The 26496-nt window shown below is 35.9% G+C and overlaps 1 protein-coding gene across 4 annotated transcripts in view; it reads left to right on the top strand.

Moving 5' to 3' along the window:
• SESTD1 (SEC14 and spectrin domain containing 1) overlaps positions 1-24781 on the top strand; it is a 114931-nt gene extending 90150 nt beyond the window's left edge. For all 4 annotated transcript variants that reach the window (XM_023622126.2, XM_023622128.2, XM_023622127.2 and 1 more), the window contains exons 11-18: positions 4817-5011; positions 5514-5628; positions 7020-7179; positions 10365-10446; positions 11176-11298; positions 12061-12252; positions 14747-14868; positions 17175-24781. In XM_023622126.2, the coding sequence (XP_023477894.1) occupies positions 4817-5011; positions 5514-5628; positions 7020-7179; positions 10365-10446; positions 11176-11298; positions 12061-12252; positions 14747-14868; positions 17175-17304 (1119 nt within the window). In that variant the 3' untranslated portion in view covers positions 17305-24781. The remainder of the gene's footprint in view (positions 1-4816; positions 5012-5513; positions 5629-7019; positions 7180-10364; positions 10447-11175; positions 11299-12060; positions 12253-14746; positions 14869-17174) is intronic.
• The last annotated feature ends 1715 nt before the right edge of the window (positions 24782-26496 follow it).

The raw sequence follows: 26496 nt of genomic DNA, 5'->3' as shown, positions 1-26496 counted from the left end.
TGAAAAAAAAATCATGTGTTCAAGGGTGAATATAACATACATCCTGACTTCTAGGATATAAATGGACAACAGTAGAGAACTGGAAAAAAAGTTGTTCAATTATAATGTTAAACTCTGGTCCCAGCTGAGATTTAAAGATCGTCTGACATCTGATTTTTTTCTTTACCCTTCAGTTTCCCCAGTTGAAATGGTAATTAAAAGTTGGATAGTATTAGTAAATGTATATATTAACTAAATGAAATTAAAGGATAAATATTGAATATTCTTTTCTCAGGAGTAAATTTGAATTGTTGACCAGATGTTATTTGCTCTTTACTAGAGATGTATTTTAACAATATCTGACATTATTTTCCTTTTTAATACGTACCATTCTGTTTAGTTTCCTTAATGTTGTTTTCTTTATAATATTCCACAAATCAGCTTTAATAATCAACAATACTGGTAGATAAAATACACAGTGTATCCTATAGGAGTTGTAATCTAGCTGAGGGAATAATATATAAGCAAGAGGTATCACAACATTTGGACTCATCTGAAGATAGTATGTACACTATCTCTGCAATTTTCCTAATTAGTACTTGTAAGAGACTTAAAAATGAAATCCCGTAATGGAAAAATCAGTGTATTTTATACATTTCACAGGTTCCAACATAACGGTTTTTCCTTTTATGGTAAAAAAATATATATATATTGAATAATTTGTTTTTAACATATAACCCCTGTTCTTGAGATTATAATCTTTTAATTCTCTTGATGCTTTTTAAATAACTTAGTGCTGTTGTTATTTTGACATAGACTGTGATTTATTTGAACCCTGTGGGTTTTTCTGGAGCCTCTTACTATAGTGTAACTATATTCTATAATTTGCTCCCTTTTTAGTTCTTGAAAACAGTATTTGCTGTAGAACATTCTAGACTTCATCTAGAGGATCTAGTTGTGAAAGTATCCCAGAAGTCCTTTAAGTAAAGATACATAATATGTGAGAATTTAAAGACAAGATTTATCTATATTTTATTATTTTTGAAAGATGTCAATTGGAATAATGAAGTTCTCAAAAGGAATTAAAAAGTATATTTTATGTTGCATATAGTATGGATGAAATCACAAATGGTATATGTAGAGATTCCTGTGTTCAGATGTTTGTTTTTGTATTTTTATGAAATTTATAAAGTTTTAAAATCAAAGAAACAAGTTGGCCCTTTCCATGTGCTTAAGTTTACTTATAACGTGAAATCAATATAAAATTTCAGAACTTTTGATTTGGGAAAAATCTTATAATTCTAATACCATCACCTTATTTTATACATGAAGAAATTGGGAGATTACATTTTTTGATCAATGGGTCACTGACTAAGGTTAAAACACCAATCTCTGATACTCAGATGAGATCTCCCACCCCAGGGAAAGCTACTAAATTTCATGCAAATTCTTAAGATACAGCATTTCTTTTTTCATTCCTTATGCTTAATACTTGAGGACATATGCTCATAGCACTGACGACTGCGTTCATAGACCTGGTGCCCAAAGAAAAGAAACATTGATGGCTTAACATGGATCTCATTTCTTGAAATGATGTGTGATTTCTGGGATTTGTTTCAAAATTGGGAGGTGGGAACAGACTGCACAAGAGGGTACATGAAACAGGATTGGCCATGAGTTGGTAGTTATTGAAGATGGATGGTACACGGGGTTTCATTCTGTCTACTTCTGAATAGATTTGAAATTTTCCATTCTAAAAGGTTTACAGGAGCGAATTACACTCTTTTGACCAATAGGTGGCACTGCATTTTCACCTTGAGAATAGATTGCTTGATGAAGGATGAGTATATTAGCTTATGATGTTTAAGATATTCTAATTTTTTATTAAAAGCTTTCTTTTCTCTTTGTAAGTAAAAGTCAACACTTTAAAGCATGTATTGGAATTGTTCAGGTCTTAGAAATTATGATGACAAATTTCTAGTATATTGATTGCTTAATAGGGGTACAATTTGGAAAAACTTTTAACAAACCATTCTGTATTAAAGCACTCTGTCAAGACTTAAATTTTAGATTCTTCCTAAAAGCATAATTCAAAAATAAAGCTAAAAATAAGCCTGAATTTATTAGGATATTCAATACTAATATATGGAAAATGAAAATTCTAATATGTAGTTCTTTGTCAAAGAGTATCAATAAGAAGTTTCTTTAGTTTTTGAATACTAGCTAAGCACAACAGAAAAGATATTAAGTATATTAAAATTATTATAGTAACTTAAAATAGATTTTAAGGTATTTTAGTTCAATAATAAATCTTAGTTTTATGGATGGAGGTAGGTGGGTGGTAGAAAAAGCACATGGTAGGAACGTGCAGAAGCATCTCTAAAGCTGCTTATTAGGATTCTCTTAGTAATCCGCCATCCTACAGTGCTGACGCCTTGTCTCCAAAGAGAATAATTGTGTATTATGTGATTTTGGCCCCCAAAAAGGAATTTGAAGTTTATTTTAAATGTTATGTGAAATCATTGGAGAGATTTTTGAGCAGAGAATTATTTACGTTTTTAAAAGATCACTGGCTGTTGTATGGAGAATAGGGAGTAGGGACAATGAAATAGGAAGGCAGGAGGCTAATAAAACGGAGGCAGTAGAAGTGATGAGAAGTTGTTAGGTTCATGAGGTTGAGCCAGCAAGACTTGCTCTTGGAGGAATCAGGCGTTTGGCCTAAGCAGCTATGAAGATGGCGAAGACTGGGAGAGAAGCAGGTTGGGAGGCTGGAGAATCAGTATCTTTAGGGGCAGGTTAAGTTTTAGATACCTAGTAGTCATCCAAATGAAGAAAGCTAGTAGAGAGTTGGGTATCAGTATCTGGGGTCAAAGGGAGGAGTCAAGGTTGAGGATATTAATCTGGGAATTATCAGCCTGTAGATGTTATTTAAAGGCGTGGGACTAGATGAAATCATCCAAGCCTGACGAGTATTAGAAGAAAAGAGCCCTTGGAAAGCTGAACCCTGGGTCACTCCTAAATTTAGAGGGCAAGAAGAGAAAGGAGAGCCAGCAGAGGAGGCCAAAAAGGAGATATTGTGTTTCAGGAAACATAAGAAAAAGCTATTTCAAGGAGGATGAAGTGGTCACCCTTGTCAAATGTAACTGAGAAGTCCAATAAGATGAAGACTGAGAATTTGATCAGAGTGGGATGGACAAAATCCTGATGAGAGTGGATTAAAAAGAGAATAGGAAATGAGAAGATAAAGTGAATGTAAGAGAACTCCTTTAAGGGAGATTTGTTTATTGATTGAGGTTTAATTTATATATAGTAAAATGCACATATCTAAGTATATATTTTGTTTTTTAATATAAGGTACTATATAGCTTATTTGCTGATGGAAATAATCCAGTTGAACAGGATGAATTGATGATGGGAGAGAAGATAATTGCAAGAACAAAGCCTTATATAGGTAACAAAAGATGGAATAACACACAAGTGAAGCAGTAGGCCATAGACGCAGGGACGGTTCATCCGTTGTTTTAGCAGGAAGGGCAAAGCAAAGGCCTATTGAAGCAGGGAAGGCCGTAGATTTGTCAGTGAGAGGATGAGAAGAGAGCTCTCTTCTGATTGCTTCCTAGTGAATTAAGAAGTTAGATTTTTGGCTGAGAGTGAAGCAGTGAAAAGGGAGTTAAAGATTTAAGGGATGAAAAAAATCCATAAATAATCATGAGAATGGGAAAGTGAATTGACTAGAGAAATGTAGTAGGATTACTGAAGGCCCATTTGAGGTTAACTCATAACTTTAAAAAACCACCTGTCCGCATAGTTGTTTTTATCCAGCCGTGGTCAGCTACTCTGGTCTAGGTACACAATAGGCAGAGAAACCAGGTCTCAGGTTTTGATAGGTGAATCTGCTGGAAGGAGGAAGAGCAGGGCGTGAGCGTGGATTGTGGCCCAGGTGGTGGTTAGAGCCTCTGACCAAGGATGTGAGGCTATGCTATGTATATAGGATATGAGGGCATGAGGCTCCTGAGTGCTGGGCAGTAAAACATGCTGAGGTCACTGGATTGGTGGGCCTCCTGGGGTGGTAGGAGTGACCATGCTGAAGGATGTCAATTGAGAGTCAGTAGCTGGTGGTCAGAGAATGGGATTCTTGAAATTAAGATTTTGGGGCTGCTTCATAGTATATAATAATGGCAACATTTTATCTCTGTTGGAGTAGGTAGCTGAGGTGGGGTGAGGACGAGATAGTTGGAAGTGAGGGAGGGAATCAAGGAACTGAGAATTCAGAGTGTTGGGTGGGTGTCTATGTCATGGAAGTCTGAAAGAAGGCTGGCAGTGAGATGAAGGAATGGTCTCTGCCGAGCTCCATGGATGAGGGCATGCAATAGGAAAGGGTGGAAGGATGTCATCTGACAGCGTGTACCTCAAAGGAGATGCAGTTTTCAAGAGAAGAAATGGCCTGGAAATAGTAATGAGCAATGAGGCAGCCATCTCCCCAACCTCCAGGCTTGTGGTATATAGGCTGTGGAAACAAAAACAGCAGTTATTTAGGAGGGCTGCGGGCTGACTGTTCTCTGAGGGTGGCTTGGGTTCATGCAGAACAAGAAAAAGAAGGGAAAATTTCGAGGCCAGAATGAGGCTGTAAGAGGTTTTACTGTTGGCAGGAGCAAGTTCCAGGGACCACAATGGAAGGGTTTGGCGCATGGGAACTTCTTGTCTTCAATTTAAATAATCTTGCCTTAGAAAATTCTCATATATGTTACTTAGTTTATCTGGGGAAATTATAAAATATAATACAGTTCTTTGGGAACTAATTTGACCCTTAATTTACTTTACAACATCTCTATTGCAGGAATGGTTTGCAGTATATGTGGAGCTTAATCAGCAAATTGCGGCACTCTTAAATGCCGGGGATGAGGAAGATCTGGTGGAACTGAAGTCGCTGCAACAACAACTTAGCGATGTTTGTTATCGACAGGCCAGTCAGCTGGAATTTAGGCAGAATCTCTTACAAGCAGCTCTTGAATTTCATGGTGTTGCCCAAGATGTAAGTGTCTACTCGGATTGCTTGCTTTTCTTCAAATTATCTGAACACTTATCTGCACATAATTTTTGCAGGTTTGCATGTCTCCTAATTATTTTTCTGGAACAGTAAAATAATTTACTGGTGGGGGAAATGAGATAAAATTTCTTGATTTTTAAAAAAATGTTTAAGTCATTCTGCATGCAACTAAACCTTTTTTTTGTCTAAATGGAATGTCCCAACCTGGCAGATAAGTGTCATTTTGATTATTTCTCCATGTTTATAACATAGATTGAAATGGACGTTTCCATGCTCTTTTACGTCCTCCTGGCGTGGTTGCACATCTTCGTCTTCCTGCTGCATGCGTCTGTGTTCTGTCTTTCAGATAACATGTATTCTAATTAGTCGTCCTTGTCTTTTAACAGCATAGTCTTTTTCAACTATAATTGTGGTAACCTCATTAATCATTAAACACTTTAGATACTGATTCCATCAGGGTTATCTCTTTGGTGTCCCTCTGCTTTAGTTGTCTCAGCAGTTGGATGGCCTGTTAGGGATGTTGTGCGTAGATGTAGCACCAGCTGATGGAGCCTCGATTCAGCAAACTTTAAAACTGCTTGAAGAGAAGCTGAAAAGTGTTGGTAAGCAGATTTTAAAAATGCGGAAACATAAGCGTTCTTTTTTAAAAAATATCGTTACTATGGTTAGACAAGTCAACTTATGCTGAACTAATTATAATTGTTTACAGGGAATGCAGGAAGAATTAGTATAAAAAGGGCACTCTTCCTGCATTGACCCCTTAGCCGTTCTTGTTTCCCCAGCCATATCCACGGGTGCTGTGTCTTGCATATACTAGGAACAGTTACTTGTAGTGCATGCATAGACTGTAATTAGCTGTGAAGTGTTCTGTGGTGAACCCTGTATGCCCAAGACTGTGTTTTATGCAATGATTTTTGTTGTTGCTATATCCTAACCTTGTGAAAAAATAGTTGGTTTGGTTCTGTGCATTTGTTTCTCCAAACTGGGAATATTGCCAAGGTTGCATACTCTCCAAGGGGAGGATGGTCCAGTTTTACTAAGCTGGTTCTCTAACTTGCCACCAGTGCCTTTTAAATTTTACTACAAGAGGAATACAGGGAATTTCCCTCGGTCGAGGCTGGAGAGGTAGATAGTGGATGTAAAAATGGGAAGGGGGCTTGTATTGAGTGGGACAGGAGGGCAAAGGGGAATGGAGGAAAGGAAGCAGAAACTTAAGGGAGAGATTGAGTAAAAAATGGTGACACATGATTGCACCGAATTAATTACTGAAAAGGACTTGAGGGAATGGGTTTGGAAAATCATATTTGTATTGGCCTTTACCTGCTTGTAGCCTTTGTTATTTTAACAGATGATATGCATAGTACATATTTAGTATTTAAATACCAAATGAAATTTATTTCAAAATGTCAGAAGTTTTCTTGAGCCATACTTTTCGTTTAAAAAAGGAAAAAGAATTCTTGTATACTTACGTGATTTGAAGTATTGTAAACATATCCTAAGTGTTGCTTCCTTGGGTGTAAGCTGGACAGTGCCTGTGCCCAAAATGTTCAGCATCTTTTTATAGTGATAGTACGTTGCTGGAGAGTTTTGAAGTCTTGCAACTCTTATACATTTTTTTGAACAAGGTATTTGCCTTGTTCTCCTAAAAACTGGACTACATAAAAGCAGAAAGGAAAAAAATTGAAAAATCTTACTCATCAAAATAGAAATTCTCACACTTTGTTCCTGCTTTCAGTTTTGAAAAGTACTTATTATCTATGGAAAGTCACCTTTTGGAAATTCTCTTTAGGGAGAATTTGGCATGATAGGGAGCCCCCAGTTTGAGGCACGTTTAAAGGGATTTTTTTGCTTGAAATGTTCAGAGGACTCCATCCCAAATGTACAAAGCTGTTACACTTGGAATCCAAGTACAGTATCTGCTGAGAGGACTTACTTGAGGGAGGGAAAGCACCTCCATTGTTTCAGAGATTAAATCTAGTAACTTTTGTTTTAGATGTAGGATTGCAAGGTTTGCGTGAAAAAGGTCAAGGTCTTCTGGATCAGATCTCCAATCAGGCATCCTGGGCCTATGGAAAAGATGTAACCATTGAAAATAAAGAAAATGTGGACCACATACAAGGAGTGATGGAAGATATGCAGCTTAGGAAACAAAGGCAAAGTTTGATCGTTAATGCTAATTTTTGCTAAGACAATATTAATTAAAATAAAAAGAGTGATATAATTTATATTTTCCATACAAAGTAAAAGTTCTTACCTGTTATATATTGGGTGTTTAGTAGGTTTGGTGAATGTAATAATTACCATATATAATTGTACTAACAAATAATGACAATGTGTTCAATTAATGGGTACCTTTCCCCTTTTTTAAGGAGTAGTAAAAATTTCAGTTACACTGATGTATTTCATATTCCATATCCTCAGCATAGCTATGACTCTTCTGTCTTTTAAGATAACCCTTTTTGGAGAATTTTGCTTTTCCTTTCATTTGGTTTAGAGTTGCTATTAAAGCTGTCATCTACATTGATTTGTTTCTTCATCTAAACTTCATATTCACAAATTGTTGCACATCCATTGTTCTCATATTTACAGTAGAAGGATTATACAGTAGACTCTGGGTAAGATAATGTTTAAAAGGTTTCATTTGATATAGAACTAGTAATTTCAAGGATTCTTTGAAAATTCAATTTGCAATAGCAACTGCAAAGTATTGCAAAGTAAAGGATTAAATTAATATGTGCAATAATACACAGTCTAGCGTAGTTGTATGAAATTTTGGCACACTTAGAAATTTTAAGGTCATTAACAAAACCTCACAGAAACGCTCCCTCTGCATCACAGAGAAAACAATCATTAGGCAGAAGTTTCATCTGCCCTCATATCTGCAAACTTAGGCATTTCATTATTTATTCTTATCACAAAGGATGATATAGCCCTGCTCTGATCAGAGCCAGTCTTTCCACGTACCCTCATGTCTCCTCACTGTCAATTCCCATTCTCTACTCTGATCCCTCCCCCTAATTTAAATGCTTAAATGTCTCCTATTTAAAAAAAAAAATTAATTACACACATGCATATACCTTCCTCTTCAACCATTTCTTTGTCTTCTAGCCCTGGAGCTTTCCCTCCTGACAGCGAAGTCATTTGAAGGTCTAATCTGCACTCATACCACTTCCTCACTACCTCTCTCCACCTTCCTCAGTCTGACTTTTACCCTCTCCATTTCACTGAACTTGCTCTTAGTGATGTCATCAGTGACTTTGTAATTGCCATATGTAGTAAATGCTTCATCTTGCTCAAAATCCAGGGCGTGCTTTTGGTCCTGACATTGCTTGATCACTCTGAATAGCATTAGACACAACTGACTTTTGCTTTCTTCATGAAATTCCATAACAACTTTGTCTTCTTTGAAAACACCCTCACGATCCTCCTCCTGGCACTGTTTCTTTGTTTCCTTCCCTGCTTTCTTGTCTTCTAGCTAATTTTGCTGCTTCCAGGGTTTGTTCTGAGGCTGACTTCTCTTTTCACACTTTGTGTTCCCCCTTCACGGTCTCACTACCTCAATGACTTTCATTAATATGATCATACTTGAGTAGTTGTGGCTCTGGCCTGGACTCCTCTCCTGTGCTTTAGACCCGTCATTCCACTTGCCTACTGAGTATCTCCACCTGGATGCTTCATACGCCCCTCAAACTTAATATGTCCAGTTGGAATCATTCTCCCCCAAAACTTGCTCTTCTCCTTTCATTTCCTGTCTAGGTCAAAGTTATCATTAGCCACCAAACTTGGGATTTCTCCTAAAATCCTGTTCTTCCTCATCCCTCACAGTCTAATCAAATGTCCAAGTTCTGCTGTCTCTGCATCCTGAACAGTTCTCTGTTCTAGATCTTCTCTCTTAACTGCCTCTGGTCTTGCTCCTTGCTAGTCTGTTGTACATGAGAGAAATCTTTGTAAAGTGCACATCTCATCACATAACTTCCTTGCATAAAACCCCTCTCAGTGACTTCCTGTTTTCTCAGATGAGGTTCAGTCTCCTTGGAATAGTGAAGGAGACCCTTCATAATCCAGTCCTGCATGATTGTATCCCCTGTAACTTTCCCACAAAACTGCACATTTTCCACTTTCCTGAATGCCGTGTTCCATGAGTCTTTAGGTACTTCTTTCCTCGTTTTCTACCTAGTGGATTCCTATTTATTCTTCAAGACTCAGGGATGCTTATCCTTGGAAGTCTTTTTAGATTTTTAAGGCAAGTTAGTCACTTGTTCTTCCCTACCCCCATAAAACCTTTTACACAACTCCACAGTAGTGTTTATCATATTGTTTATTTGAGTTCATCTCCCACAATGAGACCATCTTAATAGTAGAGACCATGTCTTATATTTTTCAGGCACGTTATCTACTTCCTGACAGTATGTGTTGAATATGTGTATATCATCTTCATTAAAAAGTCTTACGTTGTTTTTTAGCTTCAGATTTTAGAAATAATCATCATCACTTTCCTTCAGTCCCTTGTAGAATTACTTTAACCAAGTTACATCTTAACAATGTATTATGGGCTTTTACTGAGGACGTCCTTATAAAAAATAGCCCTGTGACCATGACTGCTGTGTTGTTATCGAGCTTCTTTAAGAGCATGAGCTGTCATGGAGCCAGTCCCTCCTGGGTCACTTGTTGGTGGTGTTTGCGTCTGCGGGGAGCTTCCCCCTTTTCACCCAAAGGACGTGGAATGAAGGGACTGGACCAGAGCTGAGTTAGATCGAGTCCCCTTAAAACTTTAATCTCTGTGTTATCCAGGCAGCTGCTGGTGAAATTAAAAATACTCTTAATTGTATTTCTCTACACCCAGAGATCAGTAGAGTTTTTTTCTTCTTATAAAATTAGGTGGAGTTTTTTTTTAATGCAATATTAGATATTACTCTGGGTAATGTAATATAATGAAAAGTATTAATTTTTTTAATTTCCTTGGAGCATCATCCTCTAAATTAGTGTTTGAGAAACTACATTTTTATTTTTGAAGCTCGTCTAATGCTAACTGGCAATGGAGATTTCTTTGGGTTTTAGTGTACTACTGTGTTTATGCTTTGCTTCAGTATTTTGCAGAATCCATGCTATCCTCAAGAGGGTTTCTGATTCAGTTATCATTCAGGTATTGTGAGGTTTTGATGTAACATAGATATAGATATACTTAAAATTCTTACAAATCAATGCAAAATAGTTGCAGTCTTCCTAGTGTGGACTAAGTATTTTAGTATCCTATACAACATGTGTGCCAGATGATGACATTGTAATAGTTATCAACCAAACTGAAATGATATCCTGAATTTATGTTTGGGTTTATTAGATGTGAAGACATGGTAGATGTGCGAAGGTTAAAGATGCTTCAGATGGTGCAGTTATTTAAATGTGAAGAAGATGCTGCCCAGGTAAGGATCAATCAGGCACATTATGTAGTTGTCTTTTCCTAGAATATTGACTTCACCTAACTGTAAACAAAAGTGTACTTTTCATGGTCGTAAGAAAGTAAATTCATTAAGTCAGGTTCTAGTTTATACTGTTGAAATAAGAAAGTTTTGTATTCCCAGTTATCTTACTGGTCTCATTTGACTTATCTTGTCAATGAAATCCTCTGTTGAGCTAGAAATTGGGATTATTTATTATATATTATTGTTAACTTAATTGTCAGTTACATCCCAAGATAAAGAGTGGTGTAGCACATTTCTTTTTAACCCACAAGAAGGTTTTTCAACCCGATAAACAGTTTCCTCTCTTTGTGTATTTAGCGTTAGAGAACATTGTTTCAGCTTGACATAGAGGAAATTTATGATTTTTAAATAGTAACATAAATCTGTAATGAGATTCCAATAAGATCTATATTACATAAACGTGATCTTCTATTAATATAAATCGTGATATTAATTTTAAAAGAGTGCTTCTCTTTAACAGGTCTTTAGAGTTTAAAAGTTTTAAGGGGGTGGAGTGGTCATTAATTCATGTAGCTTGGTATTGAATGAAATAAGCTATTAAGGACTTAGGGTATAATTGATGGATTAATTAATTGTATGATAACAATCTTTCTTTTTACAAATATGATGTTTTGATATGATAAGTAAAGAGTTATGGATCCAGCTTCACCGTTACTTGTTTTCATTTAGGCAGTAGAGTGGCTAAGTGAACTTCTGGATGCCCTGCTTAAGACCCACATCAGATTGGGCGATGATGCGCAGGAGACCAAAGTTTTACTGGAAAAGCATAGAAAATTTGTTGATGTTGCACAGGTGCAGAACTGGTTATCTTCCTTTTCTACAAGCTCAGTGTTTGAATAGCTTTCTGCATGATTATAATGTAGCTTAACCCTCCAAGTCCAAGAAGGTTAGTTATGTTATTCCAGAAATATCACAGAACTAAGAAAATGTCAGCTCTGCATCAAAACTAGCCTGCATAAACTTGAGAGGGTTTATGTTTCCCTGAATACAAGTTCTGTGTGCTCTCTCTGATTTATGTTATATGTTATGGCATTTTTTAGGCATTCCAACTGTTCACAAAAGTTAACGTGAATTATACGTTAATTATATAGAAATTAGGACCCCCAGTTTCTGCATCTCACCAGTGTTAGTGTAACCATACAGACTTTTTTTGCATATGAAAAGTATCTTAATTTATTTCCCTAATAATTGAGTTCACAGTGTAACAGTTGTGGTTTCTCATGTGGAATATAAAGTGCCCATTTTCACCCACTTGTTTTGATTCAGTGAGCAAACATTCTTTTTGGCTGGTGGAATTGGGCAGACTGAGATAGGGAAAACAGTGAGAGAGGGAAGCGTAACAAGAAGGAGACTCACTAAAAATTCAAGAAAAGTATTGCTTCTCCTTCATTATTTATACATGCAGATATTTGTAGTAATAAGTGCCAGCGGAGTCATTCAGTATTGGTTTCTAGTAGTGTTACTTAATTGCAACCACATTCCTCCTATACACTTTCCTGTCCCTCTTCTCAGAACTCTTTAATTATAATTTCAAGTTTACTTTTTCTTTTTTAGAGCACTTATGACTATGGAAGGCAGTTGCTACAGGCCACGGTTGTCTTGTGCCAGTCTTTGCGCTGTACCTCTCGGTCCTCCGGGGAGACGCTTCCTCGACTGAACAGAGTGTGGAAACAGTTTACAGTAGCATCTGAAGAGAGGGTGCACAGGCTGGAAATGGCTATTGCGTTCCACTCAAATGCCGAAAAGGTTTGCTTTTTTTAAAGTGTAGTCTCAATAGTTTTATTGTGTATGTTTAAAATGTGTTAATTTTATAATGTAATTCTGTGATCAGTCTGGGCTTTTTTTCAAATTTACGTTAATTCCATTGTTTAAAGTTTGTTTGCATTTAATATATTATCTTAGAGAGTTCATTCAAATTCTCTTAGTAATCCACACCAGTGCTGGAGTCCTGAGGTTGGAGAAATCCAGAACCATCCAGGAGTCCTCTCTCAGCAGTGCTGCTCTCCTCGCCAGACCTGATGCCCAGAGTGTGCTCTTTGTTCTTCAGGGTGTTGTAACTCCCATCTCATTATACCAGGAAAGGAAGCTTTGCTTTGGCAACTACTGCTAGTTTTCCTGAATTTTTTAAAAGGGCACTTTGTAATTTTTTAATATTTAAAGTAGAGACTGTCAAACTGAAACAATGAGAAGAAAGATAAAAACAAAACTCTTTTCTCATGTGTTGTCTTTAAAGATTCTTTCTAGAATTTATTATTTAATGAATTCATTAGTCTCAGAAACCAAAAATGAAACATGCAGTGTTATTTGGGCAAATTTTCAATAGAACCTTTTTCTTAGCTCTGCACAGTGAAAATTTATAGCACCTAAGCCTTACATTTCCACTCTGAAGAGAAGCTTTATTACGTAGTTAACTTTGTTTTGATCTCTTACAGTGAGAGTTTATATGTAGGGCATGTTCAATACTATTTAAGTTATGAGAAACCTGAGATGTAAATGTGATAACCTAGCGTGGAGAACAAAAGAGATGTGGCCAGGAACCTCAGGAATCAAGCACTTTCTGTCTGTGTTATGCAGTACATCTGTTGGGAAAGATCCACAGTTAACTCTTTCTGAGCTGGTCTCTGAACTCTGTGGGTCACTGTCTTAGTTTAAAATGGGCCTGATGATGATAAATGAAAGTATACAAAATGGCTTAACTTGTTTATCTACTGATTGTTTTAATGAAAAACTTTTATTGAAGTATAATATTAACTTAGAAAAGTACACAGATCATAAATGTTCTGCTCAATGAATTTTCACAAAGCGAACATGCCTGTGTAATCAGTGCACTGGTCAAACAACAGAACGTTACTAACCTCACAAGCTCCCCACCCTCTTTTAGTCACACTGCTCCTGCTGCCCCTCCCTCCTGTACGGAGGTGACCACTGGCCAGATCTCTCACACCACCGACAACTTTTTAGGATACTGATTTTAAAATGTGGCTACAAGGACATTTAAAAATCTAGACCTCTATAAGAGGTCATGTAAGAATAAATACGGTTGAGAGTATTTTCATGGAAAGTTGATGTTCCTATTTTTTCTGCTATGTGGCCTTTATCATGCTTATAATAAACTCGATTATAGGTTATTTTACTGTGCAAACTTATGTAAAGCATTTTATTATCATATTTTATTTTCCTCTTGACTGTGTTCTGTTTCATATCAGTAAGCATAAATATAACCAGAACTATACGCAAATTGTATAGTATGATGATTGAGAAAATATTTAAACTGAATCTAGAATCTGAGAATATAAAATATCCTTTATGAGCAACGCTGAAATAAGCATGATTGGATAAGTAAAGTATAATGTAAAAAAAGTTGCAAAAATAAATACTCCTTTTTCTTCTCCATCCCCCAAATTTTGCTTTTTTTTTCTTGTAGTTAAATTTATTATTTTTTTGTTATTATTTTTTAATCTGGTGTGTATCTTAGACTTAGAGCATATCTCAGTTTGGACTAGCTATGTTTCAGGTGCTCACTAGCCACATGTGGCTCCTGTATTGACTAGTGTCAGTCAATACCTGTAGACTTAACTATTAAAAATTATAGCATTTTTTTCCCTTTCTTTTCTTTTGTAGTTAAATTTAAATGGTAATAGTTAAGGGAAAAACATATCTTATGAAAGACTGTAGAACTTACTATATTTGAATTATAGCCTTATCAGTTTACATCAGTTAATTCGAGTCAACAGATCAGTTTTTTAAATAACTATAAAGTGTCCAGCTAGGTCATCACATCAGTTATGTGTTTGTACTCTGAGTATGTGTTGTTTTGTATTTATATCTTCTTTCATATTTGAAGTCTGTAAACTCCTTGAGGTCAAAATCTATATTTCATTCGCATCCCAACTTGCTAAATAAATACATAGTAAGTGTTTAATAAATAGTTACTTTATGAATGAAAGCATACTTCTTAAGCACAGTTTGAACTTCTTTTCCGAATAGTAGTCTACTGTTATTTTTTCTTGAAAATCACTGTAGACTTTTTAAAACTCCAATTATATATTATCAGTAGGGATTATGTATTTCATTTTGTTTGAATTTCTTGAGCCAGCCTTGCCTGTAATAGGTCACTTTTGTATATTGGTGTACGTGAAGATCCTAAGAACAAAACAAAAACACTTTCAGTCTACTAAATTTGCATGAGCTTGATTCCCTTTCAGTGTCTTGATTGATGCTGCCCTTTTCTTTGTTGCAGATTTTGCAAGACTGTCCAGAAGAGCCTGAAGCTATTAATGATGAGGAGCAATTTGATGAAATTGAAGCAGTTGGAAAATCACTTTTGGATAGATTAACTGTTCCTGTAGTTTATCCTGATGGGTATGGTGCATGTTCTTATAATTCTGTCTTTTATCAATGAGGTCTTAAAGTGAAATCATTAAGGGAGGAAAATCTGCTTTTTAAAAAGCTAAGTAAATTAGCTTTGGTCCACAATTCCTACAATAAATTGGTTTAAAATAAAAAGAGATAAAAACTCAGCTTTTAAGAACAGTAGCAGTTGGTACTTGCTGCTGTCAAGCATGTTACTTCTTGACAGCTTATTGTAGAAGAAAGATCATTGACTAGGCTGACATCCTGGGTTCTGGCCTTGGCTGTGATGATAGGGAGTAGGGTGACTTTGGGCTTCGTTCAGGGGAGGGGAAGGGGCACATGTTTAGTTTAGTAAGCTCATAATATATACCAAGCACCAAGTTAGACACCTCACCTTCATTATTTTTGACCAAAGAGTGTTAGGCCAGTATAATTATTTTCTGATGTACAGCTGAAGAAACTGAAGCTCAGAAAGATTCAGTAAGATGCTCAGGAATTCACAGTTTCTGAGTGGAATTAGGATAGTCTCAGGTCTGTCTGGCTCCATACCTGTTCTCTTTTCACTGTGCTATTTGAAATCCTCATTTCTCTATTTGTAAAGTGATGGGGTCCTTCCCACATTCCTTTCCTTTTCAATTAGTTGATGATAAAATAAGAAATAATCTCATGTAAATAAATAAGTAAATGAATCTCAAGGGGCTTTATTCCTGAGGATCTAGACCTTCTTGGTGAAAATAATTGAGAGGTAATCCAGAGGATATTTAATTCAAACAGTAGAGAAGCCAGAGCATTGAATACAACTGTCCTTACCTTGCAGTATGGTGTAGTGGGTAGGATTGTGGACTCTGGAACCAGATTTCTTGGGTTTAAATCTCAGCTCCACCACTTACTAGCTGTAACACCTTGGGTAAGCCACTTAACCTCTCTGTGCCTCAGTTCCCTCATCTTAAAATAGGGATATGGTCTTCATAACTCCTCAGGTTATGGGGATGGGGGAATTACATGAGCTAAATCTATGTAAACTACTTAAAACAAATCTGACACGTAGTAAGTGCCACTACTACTGTATCATGAACTTAAAATGATTATTTGGAATTAATATTGAAAAGACATAATTTTATTTCCTTGAAAGGATATTATTCATAGTCTATGCTTAGATAATCTCTAGTCATACCTAAACTTGAACAAGCAGAAGTAGCCTATAGTCATGTTATACACCTGCAATGTATAAAAGAGAATAAAATCCAAAAATTTATAAATTCAGCTAGTAACAATATTAGAGGGCCGCTTCTGGTTGTTCCATTCCAGGACACTCCCCCAACCCCACGGTCTACATTTTGCAGCCAGTTGTCACAGTCTCCCATTCTACTCGGTCAGCCTAGCAGCATCTTCCCTTGTGTTTTTGCTGGGCTTCTCCTCCTGTGTTCCACAATAGTCCCTGTGTCATTTCCTCATCTTAAGATAAAACAGTAAGTTAGCGCTCTATATTCAAATTTCACAACCACCGCCTTTAGTATTTGGCATTATGTTATTCCATTTTATATGATAATCTCTTTATGCTATGTAAGTTTGTTTGACAGTAAACTATTCACATTCATCTTTTGTAACATTCTCCTGGGCAAATAAATGAGCTGATCTCCCTGGATTCACTGCTTGAAGACCCCGGTTCAAATTCTGGTTTTTCTGCTCTGTGATCTTGGTGAAGTGATTTATAGGCCTTAGTTTTCTGATCTAAAAAATGAATTGCTTACCCAGATAATTTCCAAGAACTCTTCCAGCTCTAAGATTTTGTGACTCTGAGTATGGTATCTTTGCAAGTAGGATAAAATGAAATGATTTTGTTAATGTCCCAAATGATGGCTTAACATTAAATAGATATTTTACTTGCCAGCTGTATTAGACAGTTGGTGTACATAGCCCTTAGCAGTGACGTACACAAACAAATTTTATATTTGTGTATCCTTATGGACCCAAAACTGAAAACCAGAATATCTCCAGTGTTACGTTGTTTTGTTTATTGTTGCATTGTTTGATTTCATTCTTTGGTTTATTGAGATTATCATAAGTACGCATGATATGAAATTTATACCATTAATGTATTTTTCTCAACATGTCTTAATGTATTTTATGCCATTTAAAAAAAATGTTTCTCCTATTGAATTACTACTCAAAGATAAATGATATGGTCTACCAAGGAACTAATGCAATGTCACATAGATAATTTTTATGGTAATTTTTGCTTCGTTTTGCATTCACTACCGGCAATGGATTTCTATTAATCTGATTGGGGTTTTTCTGTTTGTTTTGATTTTTAGAACTGAACAATATTTTGGGAGTCCAAGTGACATGGCTTCTACTGCAGAACACATCAGAGACAGGATGAAACTAGTTAGTCTCAAAAGGCAGCAGCTGCGACATCCTGAAATGATGACTGCAGAGAGCTAATAGCTACCAGCTTCCCACAGATCTGCAGTTCATAATCCCGCATGGCATCGGCACACTACCGCATTAGCACAATACGTTAAGATACATTTCACAGCCAGAATAAGCCTCATTTCTTTCCATGACACATTTCTCTCTACATGTTAACATCATGCAACTAGCAAGGCATAATTATTTAACACGCTTTGAGAACATAGACTCCAAGTATCTTAAAAGAAGGAACTGTAATCATTGCACTGAAAACTTGCTTTAAAGCTTTACCTGACCTGTCAGTTGGTAGATGAACAACTGCTAATAAGCTTTGAATGGTGCTAATAAGAGTTTAGGGATTCTCTCTATGGAAAATGGTTGCCCTTCCTCCCCAGGTGATGTCGTGAACTTAGGCTGTAGTTAAACTGTTGTTAGTAGACAGTGACAGTGGTGTCCTTAAAATTTTACTTTGTGATTTTTCCTCAGAATGGATTATTTTTATTGTGTCAATACGAAGAAAACCTTCAGATCTTTGATATATCATATTCATTAAAAGACATTTTCCTATTTGTATTGATAATGTATTAAAAGTTGTTTGTGCTTAATAAAAGGCTTCTTTTAAACATCTTATTTAATTTGGTGGTTATATCCTATTTTTAAACGTGAGTGCCTTGTTTAAAAGGGCATTCTTAGGATTGTGAGAATGGTTTAATATTTGTTTTTGTCATGTTGGTTGCATGTGTTTTAGTCAGGATATTCATATGTAAGCATGTGTATATAATAAATAAGCATGTTTTATCATGAAAAACAATTGTGAAGAACAATTTAGATCTTTAAGAACCTATGAATAGTGGAATACTATTTCTAATTTTTTCTCTTCTTCAACTTGAAAAATATTATCCAAATTATTAACTGTCCTGAAGATACTTTGTCTTTAGGGGAGGAGGGCTGGGAAAGGAGGTATACATAATAAGTGTAATCCTTTATGTCAGAGTAATCTTTCTGGAACTAAAATAGCAGCTGTTAATAAAATTTAATTTCTCATGATACACTAGAAGCAAAATTCTCAAGTAGTCTAATAACAAAAACTGTACAACTCTTTTAGAAATAAAGTTTATAAAATGCTAATGCTTTTAAGTTTATATTAAGTTTAAATTGTAAAGTACATATTTCGTTTTTGTGCTAATTTTTATTTCAGAAAATGTTTTTGAAAAAGATTAGAAATAGTTTTTTAGTCTGTGATCAATACAAAATTATGCAAAGAATTGTATGCTGGTTCCTTTTCATGGTCTACAAAAATGCTTATGTATCCTCCAATGCAAAAAACTCCTTCTGAACCTGCGGTCTCTTCAGCCTCCTTCACTGCCAGACTTCCTGTAGAAATCCACCTCCATTGCCCCGCATCCTCTCTGCTCGCTGCTCAGTGTCTTGCAGTCTGCTGTTACACAGCGCTAGAGCAAAACTGTTCTCAGTGGGCTTCCAGTTACTGAACTGAGTGATTTTTTTCTCAGTCTGCACCCCTTATCCTTCTGTCTCTGCAACACGTACACCATTGAGCAGTCTCAATCTTTTATGCTGTTTCCTGGACAGTGTCTCCTCCCTTGAAGATGTTGTCCTCTGCCATAACTGTGAGTACAGTCACATGACTCTTATTTAAAATATGTCTACTAGAATGTGTTCTCTCAGATTTCCTTCTTCAGAATGCTTCTGGAGGTATCTCATTCTTAGGGTTTCTATTTTATCCCAATGTTCTGTGTTATGTATCTGGTCCAAAATTCTAAACCTGTACTTTGAACTACCTGCTGCTTGACATTTCAACCTAGATGAAGTTATTCATCATAGTTTTCACCTTTCTCTTGTGGCAATTTTGGTTAAAGGTGCAGCCTTTTTTTCTAGTCAGACATGCCAGAAAATCTGGCAGCAAGATTCAACTGCTCCCTCTTGTCTTATGCTGCCACTGCTTCTGAGAACATCCAGAAAGTTCTGTATTATCTGATAATTCTCTCAGTCTTTTAGGGCTTAATTTCTATGAGTGAACCTTCATGATTCTTTGTTTCGGTCTTCATGATGGTGCTAACTAACCACATGCTACAATTGTTTATGTCTGTACCTGCTACATTGTAAGCTCTTTCAAGGGAAGGAGTCTCCTGGGACTTTTGTTCCCAGTCCTTTGCTCATGCATAGTAGTTGTTCACTTCCCGTGTATGTGAATGGTCTATTGTAGCATCAGTAATAATCCCTCTTATATTGTAGTCTGAAGTGTGTTTCTAACATATTTCCTAAAGTTAGGAGTGAATTAAATTATAAATGAATCTACTCATAAGGAAATCATTTGGTATTTTGGATACTTAAATATTACCTAATTTAGATATTTAGTTATACTCAATATCTATTTCTTCTACTGAATTTCAGAGTAGTTAGAATGCTTCTATTAAGACTTTGCTAGAAACTAACTAGATTATAAGGAATGAGATTCAATTCTACCATCAATTCACCTACTTATTGTCAAATGAGTTAATTTTTATATGCCTTAAGCTATCCTGCCTACAGCAAGAGTAAAATAAGATAGTATCTGGAAATGTTATTTGTAATTTGAGTATTTCAGATGACGCTGAATATGCTTTTAACTTAATAAATATTGTTGCTCTTTATTTGTAAATTTGCTGCTACTTTCTATGTGTATATCTGTATACACACATACAGTTGTGAGTGAAAACCCAACAACGCTCTAATGTGATTTTTTTTCATAGGGTTGTAGTTCGCTTAGAATACATGTTAAGGAAGTGACTGCAGTCTGTTTGCAAGCCACAAACTGTTTGTACATCATAAATTAACATTGGCCTGCAAATGTAACGGAGAAAGAACCATCATTTCCAATTGGTGTATGCCACAACTTTCCACATTACTTTAGCCCATCTCAGGGAATTATTGAAGTGTTAATTGGGCTAGTTTCATTTTGTTCTGTTGGTTTGGAGGATTTACTTTTTTCTTTTGCCTTCTTATTGTGTATTTGCTCCTGTGTAAGCTCAATGTTTGATGGCAGTTTGAGCATCTGTTCTTCACATATGTCTAACCCGGCAGAGTTATGATGCAAGGATGATAACTTCATTTCAGATACAATTGGCTTTATTCCAAGTCTTCATTGTTGGTGACCTTATTCTAATAGGATGACTCATTGGTGGTGATGATGAAACTGCTCAGCCTGCCAGCTGGGATGTTAATGGCAGGTCTAGGCTTCATTGCTGTGTAGAAGGTTGGATATTTCTCTTACTTTGTAGGCGTTTAAATTGGCCAGTGTTCCAAAGTGTTGCCTCGTATTAACATGTTTGTTGTTTGTTTCGTGACCCCATCAGTTGACATATGGTGTGGTATTTAGTTTACTATTATTAGTTTTAGTCACATACTCCTTGATATGAACGTGACAGTTTTCTGGCAGTGCTGAGCAAACCATGCTCTCTGATCTAAACCCATTGTAACCGGTGGCATGATTGTGAGATTAGCTGACCCTGTATCACTGTACAGTCTACATTTGGAGAAAGAATTCAGCATTCTCTACTACATTGTAAGTTCCTTGCCAGAGACATTGGATATTACTGTGTATTTTTCCCATCCTCATAGAACCATAGTAAAGTACTATGGCTACTAAAAACTAAACATCCCCTGGTTGCTAAAGTCCTCCACATCTTGAGCCTGTTGGAAATGGTACAGGAAACTAAGATCAGTATCATCAGTGACAAGAGTTGTGTCATTGGGGTGTCTTTCCTTAAACCTGCAAAGGGAATATTTTCTAGGGTTAAAAAGATGGGCTGGAACATAGCTGGACAGTTTCCTAATTGGCAAACTTACCATTGTTGACTTTCAGTTCTCAAAATAAAAAGCTTGTGTTGGGAGTAGAAAATACTCTTCTGATATGTAGAGCAATAAATACCTTGATGAAGCAAAATGAAGATTTAACATCTGCCATTATCTGACTTCAGTGTATGCTATGAAAAGTCTAGGTTAGAATCATAAATAATGGCAAGAATAGTAGAGAAAAGATCATAAAAAGCCAATATAAGAATTGTAGTGAATATAATGGAAAGAGTTTGGAGTTTGAATATCTGACTTCAAAACCTGGCTTTGCCATCTACTGGCTGGTAAAAATCACTTATCTTCTCTGGGTTTGTAAAACAGAGAAATCATATCAACTTTTAAGAATGAAATACAATCCTGTTAAAAAAAAGTGTTGAAAATTAAAATGTTATCCAGAGTGGAAGGTATTATTACTATAGTTATCCTTTCAGAATAGAGAACAGAGCATTCTTTAATCCTACTCGTGTCTCAGAGGATACGCATGGGGTCTGGGGGATATGGCACATTGTTTATGCTCACCACCCTAAGCTCCATCCCCTTCATTCAGAATTACGGACTGAAAATACTGAGGGTGGAGAAGGTGAGCTCATCAGTAAATAAGACTTTTAAATCTGATAAATGAACTGTTATGGTAGGACGATAGGCCAGCAAGATGGAAGACAAGTGAGGAGCATCATCTGCTTCAGGGTTGACAAGGCATGACACAATTCCATTAGTAAGTAAGAAAGAAGGTAAAAGAAAGTCATACTCAGGTCTTAGTGAGTCAGCACCAACCTGTAGCAACAAGAGCACAAGTCTGTTAAGATATTTATAAAGTGTCCTAGGAATGAGGTAAAAGACATGACTTGTGACTCTGCTTAGTGCTGTTGGGAAGAAAGCAGTCTTCGTAAGCTTGGACAGTGACAGTAACAGAAAAGACTGGTCCTGTAATACGGAGTGATGGAACTAAAGATGCTCCATGAAGTAGCATAAATTCAGGGGAATGTTTAAGACTGAAAAAGGTTATGGATACGACACCGAATAGCATGACTAATATTTTAAAGCAAACTTGGACAACGCTAGTCTGTGTGCTTCAAGAAAAAGCAGAGCCAATGCTAGAACATGAAGAACTTAGAGATCAAAGGAAAGCCAGGACCAAGATTAAGTATTTTGAAAGCAGTGAGCACGTTTTTACAAGAATCAAGATTATTTTTGTTTAAGAACTTGTGTGCAGCAATACATATAATACCTATACATAATAATAGAAGATTTCTTAGCAAATAACTAAAAATAGTTGCCAACTGCTACATATTAAGAGCAGTGGTGTTACAGATTTTAAGTCAGGCATGTGGAAAACTATTTCTGACAAAAGGCTATTGAAGTCTGAAGCCATTCTTAGTGAATCTCAAGGAGTCATCTTAGTATTTCCAAGTCAAATGCCATCTCTTTAGGGTGTCCCTAGATGCATCCCTCAGAGAAAGACAGGAGGAGGATTCAGATGTCCTTCCCTTCAGACCGCAGGAGCCCATTTGCTATAATCAAGCCTCACATTGTGTTTTGGTCCTAAGCATCTCTATTAGAGTTTCCCTGGTTCTTTTTCAGTTTAGAAGTCAAAGTAAAAACAATTTCTATGCTTAGTTTCCCTCTTAAAAATGTTTCTTCATCTTACTTCTTACATTAGGCTACACAGCCAACAAATTTGCTCAGAATACACCAGCAGTATATGCATTGTGTTTTTTTTTAAGGCATGAGAGGATTGTAAAGTCACTTTGACAATTTTGAGCTAGAATAGATTGGAGAACTGGTTGCTCACCTCACACTCAGGAATCTCCTTTCACACGTTCTTAAGTTTCTAAATTGACACTGATTAGAATAATTTGGTGTTTATGTTGCTATGAGATCGGCAATGAAGTTCTCAGCGGCATTATTTGGTAAGCATTACACGCTGGATTCTTTCCCCCAATAATTTTTAGTAAAAATTTTCAAACATAAAAATATAAAGTTTTACAATGTACTCACCACCCAGATGCTACCATTAACTATGCTTTTGTTATCACATGTCCATCAATTCATTGATGCAGATTAGTTTTTGGTACATTTTAAATTATAGACATCGATACACTTCCTGCCAAATACTTCAGCATAAACTAGAGTTCAACGTTTGCTTACATTTTTCCTTTTATGTAAAATTAGCATACAGTGAAATGCATAGGGCTTAAGTATGCATCCCCTGAGTTTTGGCAAATGTGTAAGGTGCTATCAAAACATAAAACGTTATCAGAAAATTTCCACATGGCCCTTTCCAGTCCATCCTTGTCTTCACACCATCCCCTAAAAGCAACCACTATTTTTTTCCTACTATAAATCAGATTTGTCTGTTCTAGATTTTTGTGTAAATAGTCACACAGCATGTCCTCTTTCTAGAAGCCTTCCCTTACCATGTTTTGGAGATTTATCCGTGTTGTTGGGTGTAGTAGTAGTTCACTCCTTTTTATTCCTGAGTAGTATTCCATCGTATGATGACTTTGTAATTTATCTGTTTTCCTATTTGTGAATACATGAGCTGTTTCCAGTATTGGCAATTATAAATAAAGCTGCCTTGATTATTCTTAACATAAGTCTTATGTGAACATAGCCTTTCATTTCTCTTGGGTGAATACCTAGGATTAGAATTTCTGTGTCATAGGGTAGTTTTAAAAGAAACTGAAGTACCTTTTTCCAATGTGGTTGTACTGTGTCTTGGATTTTCACTATACTTTGGATGTGTAGAAAGCTGTGAACTATTTTTGTGATCCATATTTGAAATATTAGAAGTGGGTCTGGGATAGAAATGGCATTGTTCACAGTAGGCAGTTGGTGTTATTTGAGGGAGGCAAATACCTGTCTGCCCAAAACAGCTCCCAGAGGGGTTCCTATGTCTGAAATTTTTGCATTATTTTCACTCCTTGAAAGATGAAAGCACTTACCCAAGGCTGGTGATAGATTAGCTAGAAGAAACGGCACTGGTTTGTCTATGTTACTAACTTTTGCCACCCGTTTTCAGCAGGTAAAATAAGAATGATAATTAAACATTAAAGACTTTCTTCAATGGGGGTAGGAGGGATAGTAAGAAACATACCACTAGTTAGTCCCAGGTACAGCAGTGTGAGAGAGGACCGTCTGGACAGGAAAGTCCCCCAAATGGTGGTCAAGAAACCAGAAAACGGGGTGGGAAGAATTCTACCTCACAGTTGTGCATAGGAGATAGCTATGTTTTTGCAGGATGTTTTTGCCTTTAAAAATCATATTTTCAATGTTGTCTCTTTATCCAGTACCACCCAGCTACAGTTATTTCACACCCTAGTGACTTTCTTAACCACTGTGTTTTACCTTTCCTGCCTGTTCTGTTACATGTAGCAGTTACTGTATTAGCCTGTAAAATTATAATCGTGTATGTTTCCAATGCTCGTGTTCAAAAGTATTTATGTATGGTTCATCCAATCTTTCCTATTCGATTTCTAAGGGCTGGGATATTTGGCTTCTACTGTAAATCCTTATAATGTTCCACACATTGTAAATGCAATAAAAATGTTAAAAACTATAATTAATGGCAGCAGATTTTGATATGTATTTCTTTGATATGTTATCACTTTGGACAATAAGTTTGGTTTCTGTCAATAAAGTTTGTTCATAAAATCTAGGGATAATTAAGTCATACTGGTCTCTATAACATAATCTGATGAATTCTGCATCTTTGTTCAAATAATTTTTGGTGAAACTTGAAATTTTTTCTGATGGTATTTTCTAAAATCTTTGATTAAAACAAAAAATATGACTTCCTTATTCTGAAATAATCTGGAGTCTTAGAAGACAGAGGCTAAATACCCTTTCCCTTCACTTGTGTCTCTCCTTCCTTCTCCAACAGCTCCCCACCCCCCTACCTGCAGGCTTGGCACACACATTCAGGGCTTTCTCTAGGTCCTATATTGTGAGAAATGGTTAGAGTCTCCTCACAGTGGGGAGTGGCTAAATTTCTTTTGTTCCTACCAGAAAGGTCATTTTTAAGACTTAAAAGGTAAATGTATTTGGGGCTGAGGAAAGCATATTAGAACAAAGTTAGCTATATTTAAAATAAAATTATATTGTGTTTTAAATAATTGCAGCTTCAGAATGACCACCAGGAATTTAGAATTGACAGGATTTGGAAATTGGCAAGCCTTGTACCTTGTCCAATGAAGTTAAGTACATTTGAGTGACAGTTCAACATACAAGCGACATGTATAAAAAAGGATGTACCTTTGTTATTAAAAGACATTTTTATTTTAGTAGTTACAGTATCCACCCCAATCTCTAGATTTCCCATTAGACATGACGTATCCACAGAGCTGTTCCACCTTCTGCATAAAATCCACCCAGAAATACTCCCGTAAGCGTAAACGCTTATGTGAAAGTCAAAATAGGCCCAAGAAATAATCCAGTTTTTGCCAAGTCTGGAAGGAAGTGAATTACAGTGATATAAAGAATCAAAAAGTTTCTGACAAAAAATAGATAGAAAAACTGGAAAAGAAGTGAACAATAAACATAAAAGCTAGTTTGTGACCATGATTAAATAAAAGGTAGTGGTTAACAAACCATACTCCTTTATTAAATAACCTTGCACTGCACCGAATGAAAACTTAGCTACCTTTGGAAGTTTGCCTTCCACTTTAATTACTTTGATTTGATAAAAGAGTCTAGTCTTGATTTAGTTATAAATTTGTTTATAATAACAAAAAATTGAGAACCCAAATGTTGGAATAAATCTATCCTGACGATTGAAACTGTTGTTGTAGAAGTATATTTATTGAAATTGGTTGTCTATTTCTTGAAAAGGAGAGATTTATGATATTGAGTGAAAAAAGGCAGATTCCAAAACTATTGGAATATTATTCATTTTTAAATAAAAATAGCTGTTTACAGAACTTCAGTATGTTATATTCAAGATGTGGGATTAATAGATCATTGCAGTTTTCTTATATTTGTTAGTTTTATTCTCTATTAAAATGGGTATTTTTAAAGAGCTTCTAAATATAAAATGCCTAGCAAGTATATTCTTATATTCTGAAATATCTGTTGCAACAAGAATTCTCAAAATGAAGTAGGAAAGAATACATATGAAAATCTGAGGGAGTATAATTTTTACCTTTTTTATTTTTAAAATGTTATTGAAAGCAAATCTCAGTGAAGTCTTAATATCTTGAGATATGTAGAAGATAACATCATGGGTTTAAATGACTTGAGAAAACAATATGCATTGAAATCTGCTTAGATCTCTCTCTTGATGTCTGTTTCAAACAAATTATTTTGTCTAGAACAAAACTCCATTTTTAAGAATGGGCAAGCAAAGGATATATTCTATACGGAGATTTCAATGAT

The sequence above is a fragment of the Equus caballus genome, chromosome 18, assembly GCF_041296265.1.
Source record: "Equus caballus isolate H_3958 breed thoroughbred chromosome 18, TB-T2T, whole genome shotgun sequence".
NCBI classification, from domain to species: domain Eukaryota; kingdom Metazoa; phylum Chordata; class Mammalia; order Perissodactyla; family Equidae; genus Equus; species Equus caballus.
This window is presented reverse-complemented; position numbering and strand designations above follow the sequence as displayed.